This window comes from Epinephelus lanceolatus, chromosome 13 (genome assembly GCF_041903045.1).
Source record: "Epinephelus lanceolatus isolate andai-2023 chromosome 13, ASM4190304v1, whole genome shotgun sequence".
Taxonomy (NCBI): domain Eukaryota; kingdom Metazoa; phylum Chordata; class Actinopteri; order Perciformes; family Serranidae; genus Epinephelus; species Epinephelus lanceolatus.
Genome location: NC_135746.1, coordinates 27368808 through 27380992, shown reverse-complemented (window position 1 = coordinate 27380992; position 12185 = coordinate 27368808). Strand labels below are relative to the sequence as shown.

General features: G+C 40.3%; 1 protein-coding gene across 1 annotated transcript in view; it reads left to right on the top strand.

The window, feature by feature from the left end:
* Positions 1–10929, top strand: part of scara5 (scavenger receptor class A, member 5 (putative)) — a 101741-nt gene extending 90812 nt beyond the window's left edge. The window contains exons 11-12 of the mRNA XM_033648188.2: positions 937–1125; positions 9784–10929. Coding sequence (XP_033504079.1) covers positions 937–1125; positions 9784–9917 — 323 coding nt within the window. The 3' untranslated portion in view covers positions 9918–10929. The remainder of the gene's footprint in view (positions 1–936; positions 1126–9783) is intronic.
* The last annotated feature ends 1256 nt before the right edge of the window (positions 10930–12185 follow it).

Here is a 12185-nt window from a genome sequence, read left to right as displayed (position 1 = left end):
CCATTACTCTAGGTTGTTAACGGAATAGTTTGACATTTTTGAAAATACACTAATTTTCTTGCCAAGAGATTAGAAGATTGATGCAGTCTCTCACATCTTTACAAGAAATATGAAGCTACATCCAGAAGTTAGTTAGCTTAGCTTAGCACAAAGATTAGACAGGATAAAGATAAAACATTATCCACCCACTAGCACACTCACTAAAACACATCATATCTCACTTGTTGAAAAAAGTTGGTTTTACAACTTGGTTTTACAAGGGTGCCCAACTATTTCTTCACTGGGAGCAGTGACTTCCTGGAGTTCTGTCCAGCAAGGGGACTGGATAAATGCACACAGATGCACAAAGCTGCAAAGAAGAAGGTTGTGAATTTCAAACTCTTTCATCCAGTGTGCTGTCGGATTTGGCAAGAACTTCAGAACCGATATTTTTGTAAATTTTATTACATAAGAGGAAGAAAGAAAAAAGTTCAGTTCGGAATATTTGTATTTGTTTTTGCTTTTGAATCAAAGTGTATTTCTGTGGTTGATGGAAAATAAATTCTGTTGCAGCATGTTGAAAATAACGTCTTCATCTCCGCATGTTTTCATATTGGTTTGATTTACAGGGCTTAATTAAACTCATAAACACTCACAATGAAAATAATCTGAGTTCAAAGTCTCGCCAGCGAGCGCCGGATGAAAGAGAGTCCTGTGTTCTTTCAGTGTAGTCATGTTGGAATTAATAATAAAGGCTCAGCATTTCTGCACTCGAAGAAACATGATGCTGTTTGCTACAAACATTTTATTGCATGGAGACTCAGTGGAGTGAATAAACTGTCTGCAAACACTTCAAATAGTAGAAACAAATGTGATTAAATGCCAGATCATGATTTGCATACTCAGATCATTATGTTGATGCATGCTTGTGTGTGTGTGTGTGTGTGTGTGTTGCAGTGGAGGAGACGTTGGTGCGGCTGGTGAATGGGTCAGGTCCTCATGAAGGCCGTGTGGAGGTTTTCCATGAACGTCGCTGGGGGACAGTGTGTGACGACGTCTGGGACAAAAAGGATGGAGACGTAGTGTGTAGGATGCTGGGTTACGCAGGAGCAGCTGAAGTCCATAAGACAGGACGCTTTGGACAGGGTATGAGATGGTCAACACACACGCAATGCACATACGTCATGTCTGTAATGTTGGTCTGTACAGTGTTGGTCATTTTCTCCTTCCATTCAAATGTCAAATTCTTCATGAACAAGTCACTGAACCCCTATTGCTTTAAGATGTATACAGTGCAGTACAGTACATAGAGGAACAAAACTGTTTCTCCTGATCCTGGTGCAAAACAAAAAGAGTGAATAATGCAACATTCAGACTACATAAAGGGTGCAAAGTACAAAAACAATACACAAAAGAAGGTGTAAACATGTAGTGCAATATGCAGCAAAACTATACAAGACCTTTATAAAAGAACAGAAAAGTAAAAATAAAATGAAAGTATAAGAAAAGGTACAAAGTGAAGTAGTGTCGTAGTGCGCCCCATGCATAAGCAATCTCTGTGGGCCCCTGCCCCTGTACTTTGGTGCTTCAGCAGCGTAAGCAGTCGGTCACTCAGCTCTAGCTGCTTTTAGAGACAAATCCAAGTGCAGGGGCGGACTTGCCAGGGCTGAGAGAAGCCTCAGAGAGCTTCCACCATATCTTTTGACAAAGATCAGTCTTTCAACCAAATATTTAGACAATTTTAATTTAGTTATTGCACTAATTCCTTAGAATTTTTCAAAAAGTGCAAACAAAACCAAAATTTCTTTTCCAGGCTTTTTTAGGGTCCCCCTTCCATTTGGGCGTTGGGTGATCAGTCCCGGTTACAGGTCCATTCTGAATGGACCACAAGTGACTCGCAAACATATCAAGTTTGTACAAAACACACTTTATTTTTAAGTACAGTGAATTTCGGGCACAGAGCTTTTATTTTGTGGTGCGTATTCCTGCTGTAGAGTTAGTGACTAACAGACAGCTGCTTAAAAGAGACAGCAAATTAGCTGGACACAAGTATGACGCAGAACATATTAAACTGTGTGGACCTTGAACTAATAACTAAGAAGAAATCTGGGCCCTGTGGCTGGACCAGTTGGGAACCACTGGATAAGATAATATTTTTATTATAAATTGGAGGGTACTTTCCCTTTAGATCATTCTTTGATGTCTCAATCGAAGCAGGACATCTGTAAAATTTAGTTTGCCCACAGCACATATCCAGGGTGAAATTTACTGATGGAAGTAGTTCTGATCTGATTTTTGCTAACTCCAACAGCCCTGCTGTGTGTACCTGGACAGTGCCCTAAAATGCTGCAGGGATTAATATTAAGCTTTTATTGGGAAAGACATGCAGGCCAGATGTCGTCAGGAAAGAGTCTCAGAGGTCATATCCATCTACCCCTATTTCTCTCCCTCTCTCCATTTTATTTCATTCACCAAGTCAGCCTTACATCATGCAGAGTCTCTGTCCAGGCAGAGTTGTTACCAATGAGTCTGGAAAATTGGGGGAAAACATGCCTTTGTTCCAGGGGACGACCTCCAGACAACAGCAGTGACTAACATCACGGCTGGATTCAATTTAAAACAATCTGGAATTCAAATATATCTTTTCAGATGAGTCAACCACCGTTTTTTTAGTTTAACTTCTTTAAATTCAGAACATCTTTTAAGGCTTTCAGGGTATTTCTCAGACCCAGATTTACCTTTAGGAATACATTAACTAAGTTATGTCTAAATGTCATTATATTCCCCGTGAAATATTTATTTGTACATGACACGGCATCGAATAACAGATGTGCTTGTCCAGAGTAACTTGTGTCTTTTTGTCATACACATACTGGGAGCAATTTGGGGTTCAAGACATCAACCTTGCTACAAGAAGCAATGCGTATAATGAGTGTGAATTACGCAATCCCTGAAATCCGAAACTGAATGTCTTGAACACATGTCCACCTAATCAGAAATTTGGATTGGTATTAAAAGGAATATTGGATTTCTCTGTGAGGCTAACCTTAGCTTTGATAACAAAATAAACTGGAGGAAACCGTTAAAGTGTCATCCTCCTTTGTAAGACTGGTAATCAACCACAAAGCCGTCCATCCCACCTTCAGCAGTCCTGTCAAATCATCCATCCACTGAGTGAGAGCATACGGGTCGGCCAGTCTGGTCCTGTTGGTCAGTCTTTACTTCTTCAAGTAACACTTGTGGTCTCGTAGAGTGAGTGACCTGACATGGTGCGTTCGTAAATTCAGTCTGACACTCTACGTTAAAATGAGAGCCCTGTTGGTCAAAGAAACAGAGCGTCATATTTCCATAAGAATTCACCTACGGTTAAGTCAGTCATACATTTACTCCGCTCGGTGCTCTGCTGCTCCGTTTCCCCAGACAGAGTGCCCAGAGTGCGCTCTGCCACTCTGAAAGTGCGGTGCTCTCTGGATAACTGAATGGTACATTCCGACAGCACTCCGAATTTTCAAGGTCAAGTTTGTGCCATAATGTGCTCTGCCACTCGGAGTTAATATTTCTTAATGCACCACTTGCCTCAAATTCCTCCATTGTCCTGAACAAGCCAGCAGAACTCACTAGCTAGCGCTGGCTAATGTCTGTGGAGAATTGTTTTGCCTCTAGCTAAGCCCCGCCCACCAAAACCGTTATACTGTTTACTAACAGTAAAAGGGTTTATAGATGTTGGATGTATAAACCACCATCATAAAATGACAGTACAGACGATCAAGGTGACAAAATACTACATGATTGTAAATGATTACATGATTGAATAGTATCTTTCTTTGCATAGGTGAACAATGATTTCTCCCATAACTAGAAACAGAAGAAGAGAGTTTGTCTGACTTTATAATCAGTGAGGAGACACAGACATCAACCCTCACGGAGAAAATGTTTTTAACAAAATCCAGGACTGACTGAGTTTACGCAGATAGAGTTGTTTTTTGTCAGCACCCATTTTCAAACAGCCTTTTGAAATCCCTCAAATCACTCTGAAATTGAGTGACTCTTCTCTAAATCATCTCTGGGTGTTCCCTTTAAAACCCCACACAGTGTTTATGGTGATCCAACACTTAATAGTGAGAAGTTTGTCACAAGTTTGGTGAGAGTAGTCCGACCCCTTCGGCCTGTGAACACTGCAGTAAAACTTGTGTTGAGATCCAGAGTAAACAGTTTAAAGGTCTGTGTCCATTAAAGCAAACCCAGAGCAGGCGCAGCAGCTGAACAGCTGGGGCTCTTGTATTCCCCGGTGCATACCTCATTTCCATCCTGTGCACGCCTGCACAGAGACACGTGCGCCTGGTGTTTCATGCTGCTTTGAAGATGTCAAATCTGCAGCCAGTTTCTCTTTGTTATGATACGTTGTGAAGCAAAGCAGGAATGTTGGGAGCATATGGTTTGGCTGAGATGCTGATTTTTATTGTTTTTATCCCAATATTAGACTTTAAATGCAACATTTTGATCAGATTTTACAAAAATATGCATTGTTTTTTAACAAAAGCAATAATTTCCATCTCCTTGTCCTGGAGGAATGTTAAAAAATAATTTTTTTTATCTCATCTGAATTGATGTTTTATCGTTTATAAAACCCTTTGAACTACATTTTGGATTTTGGATTTTGGGCTATATCAATAAAATTGATCGGCGTCAACCTACATTTTATTAGTCTGGGTTTCAGCGGACAGTCAAAACTTTATATTTTTCTTAACTCTTGTTGCTCTAATGTGGTTAAAACACAAAAACAAGCCAAGTTGAAACTGGCAGGACTGGAAACAAACCAGTTCTCAAGCCCTTGTCAGCATTTTTAGGGAACATATTTCATACAGTAAATCTTTCAAACACAAAAACACACATATAACTAAAACCCCACCCAGTGTGGCACCAGCTGCAGTGTTTTTACAACCAACTTGAACTAAAGTTTCTGTCAAACAATCTGAGCAAAGAATTAAAGGGAAACTTTGGTATTTTTTTAACTTGCAGCCTATTTTCCCTATTTTCCCATTTTTTGTATCAAAGTGACTAATGGGAACAACAATTTTTGAAACTGGTCCAGTACTGAGAGAGAGTGCTGCAGCCAGGAGCCACAAAACAGGCTGCAATGTCAAAACTATGGGCAATTATGCACCGTCAATGTACATTGACTAAAAGTACCTGTTTTTGCCACTGACAGGCTCAGATTGGTATCATAGGTGTCTGACAACATTATGGAAACCTACACCTTGCGCTGATTCGCAGTTTGTTTGATATTGGGTCTAAGTCTAGGTCAAGAGGAAGTCTCGTTCTGACATCTCTGAAGTTGAATTGCTGCAGGAAGGCAATAACGAACAGACAGGATCAGTCACTTAGACGCAAAAACATGGAAAGGTCCAAACTGAACAATACCAAAGTCCCAGTGAGAGTTCACAAAAGTGCTTCCGACAGAAGAGCAGGAAACAGTTTGACAGTGTGATTTGCTAATGCAGGGAATTATGCCACCAGACACAGGTTTTTTTTGATTGATTATCTTGAAGGCTTTTCAGTCAGTTGAGTGAGGAGCATGTTGTTGTAGTGATATGACGCCTTTGTCTTCCATCAGAGCAACTTAATTTAAAGGTCCAGTCTGTAGGATTAAGGGGTATATATTGGCAGAAATGGAATATAATATAATAAGTGTGATTTCTTAGTGTATAATCACCTGAAAATAAGAATTGGGTTTTCGTTACCTAATTAGAGTTTATATCTACACAGGGTGTTGGGCATTATCCATGGAGATTGCCATGTTGTTCTACAGTAGCCCAGACCAAACAAACAACACTGGCTCTAGATAGGGCCATTTGCATTTTCACGTTTTTGCATCGGCCACTGTAGTAAGCAGCCCCTTCTCCACATGAGCATCAGAAAACACAAAGTTTTAATGTTAAACTGCTTTATTTCAATCAGGAGAGGCAGAAGAATAAAGTAAAGTGCAGATGCTGATTAAGATTTAACAGAGGTGTTTGGCGCTTGCACACCAGAGGGAGATATTTTGTGATCGAGGGACATCTGAGTGGCAGCAGAATTAATCTCTCCATGGAGTCCAGACACTGGTGGTGGTGGTGGCTGATGACTCTGTGGTTGGTGGCTGATGAGGCGCATTACAGCACTAGAGCTTCATTGTTGTTTTTACTGGTTTAGATTACCTGGTCCGTTTGTTATAGAGGAAGAGGTCTCTGTGGATATAAGGCTCCTGCTAAAAACCTCCTGAACAATGTCCCATCCGGGAGTTCAAGCTTAGCCCATAAGAAAGGCTTTAACTGGTTACACTCTGCAGTCCTGACCTCTTGATGCCACTTAGTCCTACACTCTGTTCCTTTAAGAAGGACCAGCCCACCATTATCAATTAAAATACATTTGCGAATTATAGATGTATCATCTGTGGGGCAGGAGCTTACAGTTGACATGAGAAAGCAGTTAATTTGGGTTTCCACTGGAATTAGTATTGACTAATTAACTTAGCGACCTCTTAGTCTGTGTTTTGTTTTTCCTGGTTAGACAATAAAGTAAATTAAGTACAACGGACTCATAAGGATTAAAATGGGATCAATGTCCTGTCATTTTTCAGATGGTCCTCATGAGGCGATTTTGACAGTGCCTTGAACTTTTTGCCAGTTACAAGAGAAAATAATGGAAGTGGAAGATTAAGAGGCTCAAATTATTTAAGTTTGGCTTCGTGAGCCTCCTGGCCCAAAGCGCAACCAGTGCTTTTGATTATACTTCTCTGTTTTTAGTGAATTTTGATTTGTGCTTGTTTTTATCGTCCTCATCCGTGACTTTACCAATATGATGTTCGTTATGTTGTTTGTTTTCCCTTTTTTATCTTGTTCTTTCTGAGCACTACAATGTGTTTAAACCCCTCACTGACGTCTCCATACACCTGACTGATAAACAGTTATGATTCAGAGCAGAGCGGCAGAGATGACATTTACACAACTCCAGATGTTGCTTTAAGGGCATCACTGATGAGTCAGCCTCTCTCCTCACCTACAGCGCATAAACCCTCTCAGTTGTGTGTCCTTAAACTGCCTTATCAGCGCGTGAGTACAACCAAATGTTTCTTGATCTGAATCTTATTCCCACACAGCTGAGTACCATCTCCTCTGATCATCTGAAACTGTTTCAAAACTGAAGGGACTTTCTGAAACCCTCCAGTGATTCCCAGTTTAACAAACAGGAACCAAAGTTTTATAGCAAAAAACAACACTGCCAAAAGCTCTGCTTACCAGCTGGAACTGTGCGTTTTATTACCGGATGCAGTATTATTTGACCAACGATTCTGTGAGGAGTACTTGATGTCTCAATCAGAGGACTCACACAAACACTTTTAAAGATGACACTTTGTGATTTATATCTAATAACATTCTTCTTTTGAACCCTTTAACCTTCTTAAAACAATAACATTTGGGACAAGAAGCAGAGAAAGACCAGAGAAATAATGACACAAAGTCCCTGAACACAAGAATTTACAACTAGTTCTTGAAATGTAAGAAGAGAAGGACACAAGCTGCAGGTGTGTCCTCCACATAATCCTCTTCTCACACAACGACAATGCAGCTAAAGACTTTGTTACTTTGGAAACAATGTGGGGAAGTTTTTGATTTCTACATCCCTCAACAACAAATAAATGTTCTGTACTCAGGATGTGTTTATGTTGAGTTAGTTTACATGTGATTTCTATCAGTTTTGGACCTAAACACGATGCATGGTGCATACATATTTCAGCTGGTGATTAACAAGCAACTCCAACAAGCAGTAGTAAACAAATTCACTCTCTTTGGCCACAGTTGCATCATTTTGACTGCGGAGATTAACGAGAGGGAAAGTGATGCATGAATGAGCCATCAGAGGGAACACTGAACTTGGACCGCTGGCGTCGAAGTCCAGATGGGATTTTTTGATCTTTGTAATGATAGAGAAAACTTCGGAAATGAGTTTTTTTCCATTTGTTGCATTTCACATTTTTACCAGTGTACTGCACTGTATGAGAAGCATCTCTTTGAGTTTCCTGGAAAAGGGAGTTTGTTGAGGCGTGTAATTTCCACCTCTTACAATCCTTTTTATTTCGGTTTTGGGTTTCCCTCCCAGGATACATACAGGCTGCCCTACTTTTTTGATTCAGAATCAGCAATCGTTTTTGCCAAGTAGGTTTTCACATATAAGGATTTTGCTTTAGTAGTTTTGGTGCATATTAGTCAAAATAAACATAGTAAGAGAAAAGAAAAACCGAAAAAACAAGCACTGCGAAAGTCAAGAATAAATAATTTTATAATATATATCTGCTGTAAAATTCAAGAACTGCACAGTGTTTGAAACGAAGATGATGGTTTTAGGGAAGGTTGTTGAGGGAAATACCTGCAGACAGTACTCGAAGCTGACAAAAAGGTACTGACAGCTACATTTTTCAGGTTAAGAAATTAATCTCTGTTTTTATCTGCAGTTAATATTGCCCTAAAACATGCAGGAATTTAATTTAAGTCAAAGACTAGATAATTAAAGGAAAGGTGTGTAAGATTTAGGGGGACTAAGCGACATCTAGTGGTGAGGATTGCAGATTACAACTAGCTGAAACTTCTCCCGGTTAGAATTCCTTCAGTGTTCATTGTTCAGGAGGTTTTGAGGTCTAAATGAAGCAGTTTCACTTCTCCGATTAGTGTTTCTCCAACGCTATTTGGCTCATCACAGACGGGTCGCTAGTCCAGCTCCTGCTAATGTGTGCTCACCTTTTTTCTCTGATAACTTAAGATCTAGAAATACAGGAGGTTTTTACCACAAGCCAAGCAGAGGTCTCTTACTCTCCAAAAACAAACAGACCTGGTGATTTAAACTGGTAAAACAATGAAGCAGTTTCTTGTTAAAAAAAAAAAACTCAGCCAGTGTTTGGTTTGTCCGTTCTGGGCTACTGTAGAAACATGGCGGTGCAACATGGCAATCTCCGTAGACAAGGCCCCACTCCCTATGTAGACATGAATTGCCCATTCTAAAGTAACAAAAACACAACAGTTTTTATTTTTCAGGTGATTATACGCTAAAGACATATTATTTTATATTCCATTTCTGCCAATGTATCCCCCTGAATCCTACACACCGAAGTGGACACACTGGAGTTCTTTGTACTGAAGATTGTAGTAAACAAAGGTAAGTAGGGTTACAGTGCAGAGTTTTACATCATATTTTTTGTTTGTTTATTTTTGTTTTACAACCGTTATTATGGAAACATCTGAAACCAAAACTACACCCTTGGAATTTTTGACATTTAAGACTTCTTTAGAAAATATATATTTTGGGGGTTTTCACTTTACAGTAAGCAAAGTAGGAACAAAACAGGAACTATAAAATCCAGACAGGAAAAACAAAGGAAAACAGATGGGAGGAAAGAAAACAGAAAACAAAAACAAGGGAAAAGGTTCAGCATTTAATTAAGTGAAGCCTCCAAACTAGTTCAGACAGTCAACTTGAGCTGCACAGCTACTTTTGCGAGATACTCCCTCCAACACCTACCCAACACATACTCTCAACCTGGCCATTAATGTATGATGGGAAAAATGTCCAGCTCTCATTCTGACCATCACCCCAGCATTCACCTGCAGTCTCTGCCTTTAAAGAAACTTTATACGTGAGTTGACTCAATGACGGTTCAAGAGATCATAGCAGACTCTACACAGTTCAGAGCTTGGTCCTGTATGTATAAATTAAACAAACTGTCCATTTTGCACACTACAGTGTATAAATTCTTTGCCTCTCTCTGTGCAGGTACTGGTCTGATCTGGATGGATGACGTAGCGTGTACAGGGACTGAAGACACCATCCACCAGTGTAAGTTTTCTGGATGGGGCAAAACCAATTGTGGCCACGTGGAGGATGCTGGTGTGACCTGCGTCACCTAAACCTTTATGATCCTGTCACTGCTGCAAGCATCTCTAACAGTGCCTTCAACTTTTGAAAAGCTACAAGGTGCCCAATGTCCAACCATCGCCAGGAATGACACATTTGCAGTGTATTTTTTTTAACCTGCAAACAAAGTGACAAACCTCCATGTTGTGCACGAACTAAATCGACAGCTTTTTTGGAACGTTCATGATTAAACATTTGATCGTTTTTGCTACAAAACTGGATCATGGGAGAAAAGAAAAAGCACAGATTTTCAACCTTTGAACCATATGAGCTGGGGAAGATTGCACGACAGGACTCTTCATCACTCTGAATTACAGAGCTCACCGTTTTTCAATGAGGGCTGAAGTTCAGCTTTCACAGGGTCCATCTGCCCTTGGAGGCTCGTCTGGGGTCAGGATTGTTGTTTTGACCTCCAGTGTGGATTAGAAACTAATCCAACAACTTCATCATCTCAGTGTCTTCATTTGTCTTCAAGTGTCTGAGGCACTGAAACAGCACATAAAGAAACAGACATGACGGAGTCAAACTGATCCTTCATTTACAGGCAGCTGCTCCTCACAGTACTGGGCAGGAATGGCTTTTGAGTGATGCCTGACATACACAGAGTTGCCTTATTATACATCATATAGCATTACCCAGGAAGCAGTCGTTTAATGATTTACAGGTCAGAAGCTGGCGAGTTAAAACTAGATAATGTGTATCCTTGAAGTCTAACAAACACGTTGAGTACATTTCCTTCATCATAAAACCTTTCCAAGGCATTTTTTTAATCATAATCAGAATATTTTGAATCATGCTTTGTTTACATCTATGTTTGCTGGCTAGCAGTCTTCCCCTCCTTTGCCTTTGCCGGCAAATTGCTGCCTTTATTTGTACATTACTGTCGCTAACTTTTAATTAGCGTAATCGTGTGAAACTTTTTATACACAGAGACTTAATACCTAGCATACATCTGTACATAGCTTATTGTTTTGGTGTTTTGATTTGGGTGTTTTCGGGGGGGGGTGGGGGGGGGGGTTCAGTCCTCAGACTATGCTGCCATCAGCTTTATCTCTAGCCACAACAGGAAGCTGTTTTTGGTCAAAAAAAAAAAGTTCTCACAAACCCTCTTTATGTCACCTGCCCAGTGACAAAAGACAGACACAAAAAGTTGTTGACAAGCTGGTGAACTTTTACCAGATAATAAGCCCAATATTTTTCTGAGATGTTGGTGGAGACCAGCAATACTCAACTTGCTTTGCTCAGGGGCCACTTTTACAAAATGACAGGAGGCCATGAGGCAATTTATAATAAAACATATATATATATCTATGTATAAATATATATAAAAAACAAATTTCCTGTTTTCAGCCTTATGATATTTGCTGTCCTCACTCATCTTTGCTTAGAAGTATCATATCATACATATCAGGTGTACGCAGGGGCGTTTCTAGGATTTGAGGACATTCAGGTTGTAGCCAGCTGGCACATTTGGCACCCCATTTACATTCAAAGTACTAAAATTCCCAGTGTGAGTCAATTTATTCATATTCTGAATTGGAAAATGGTTGGTGGGTCACCCAGCATCTTATCACAGGTGCCGGGCCCACAGATCATTAGTTGAGTATCACTGGTGCAGACCAAAACAGAGCTAAAAGGAGAGTGAATATTGGACTTACATCCATCAGGTTGATGGAAACATGACTCCAAAGGCCCTGATCACACAGAAAGCGTTTTAACAGCTGTTTTAACAGGCTTTTTGTAATTGTGAGAAAGAAGCTTTTTGCTGACAATTTTTGTGTTGCAACGCGCCTAGCGTTTCTGTGCTCTAGGTGCCTGCCGTTTTTGCAAGAACGCTCTGAACTCCTTGAGTTGCTGGATACCCAGAGCTATACGGCCCGACAGTAGACAGCAGGTTGTCAAACTGCCCCTGAGTCTTCCCAGTATATGCCTGGAAACAGCAGTCATGGAGGCGAAGCTCCTGGACCAACTCGTGGTACTCCCCGTGATCCACCCTCTTTTTTTAGGGTCTCATGTACCCACACAGATCTCCGTTTCCCTGTGCCCAACTGAGAGTCTCTCATCCTCAACCAGAGCTACAGCAAGTACCCTTTGCCTCAACATTTTAAGAACTAGATACTAATTACTGTCAAATAAATAAAATAAATAAATAAACGGTAGATTGATTACACAGGAAGGAGGTGAGTCTGTGGTTGCCTGGCAATAATAAAAAGGCACAGCAAGCGTTTTTTTCCACAAGTGGCATCCAATTTAAAAAAAGG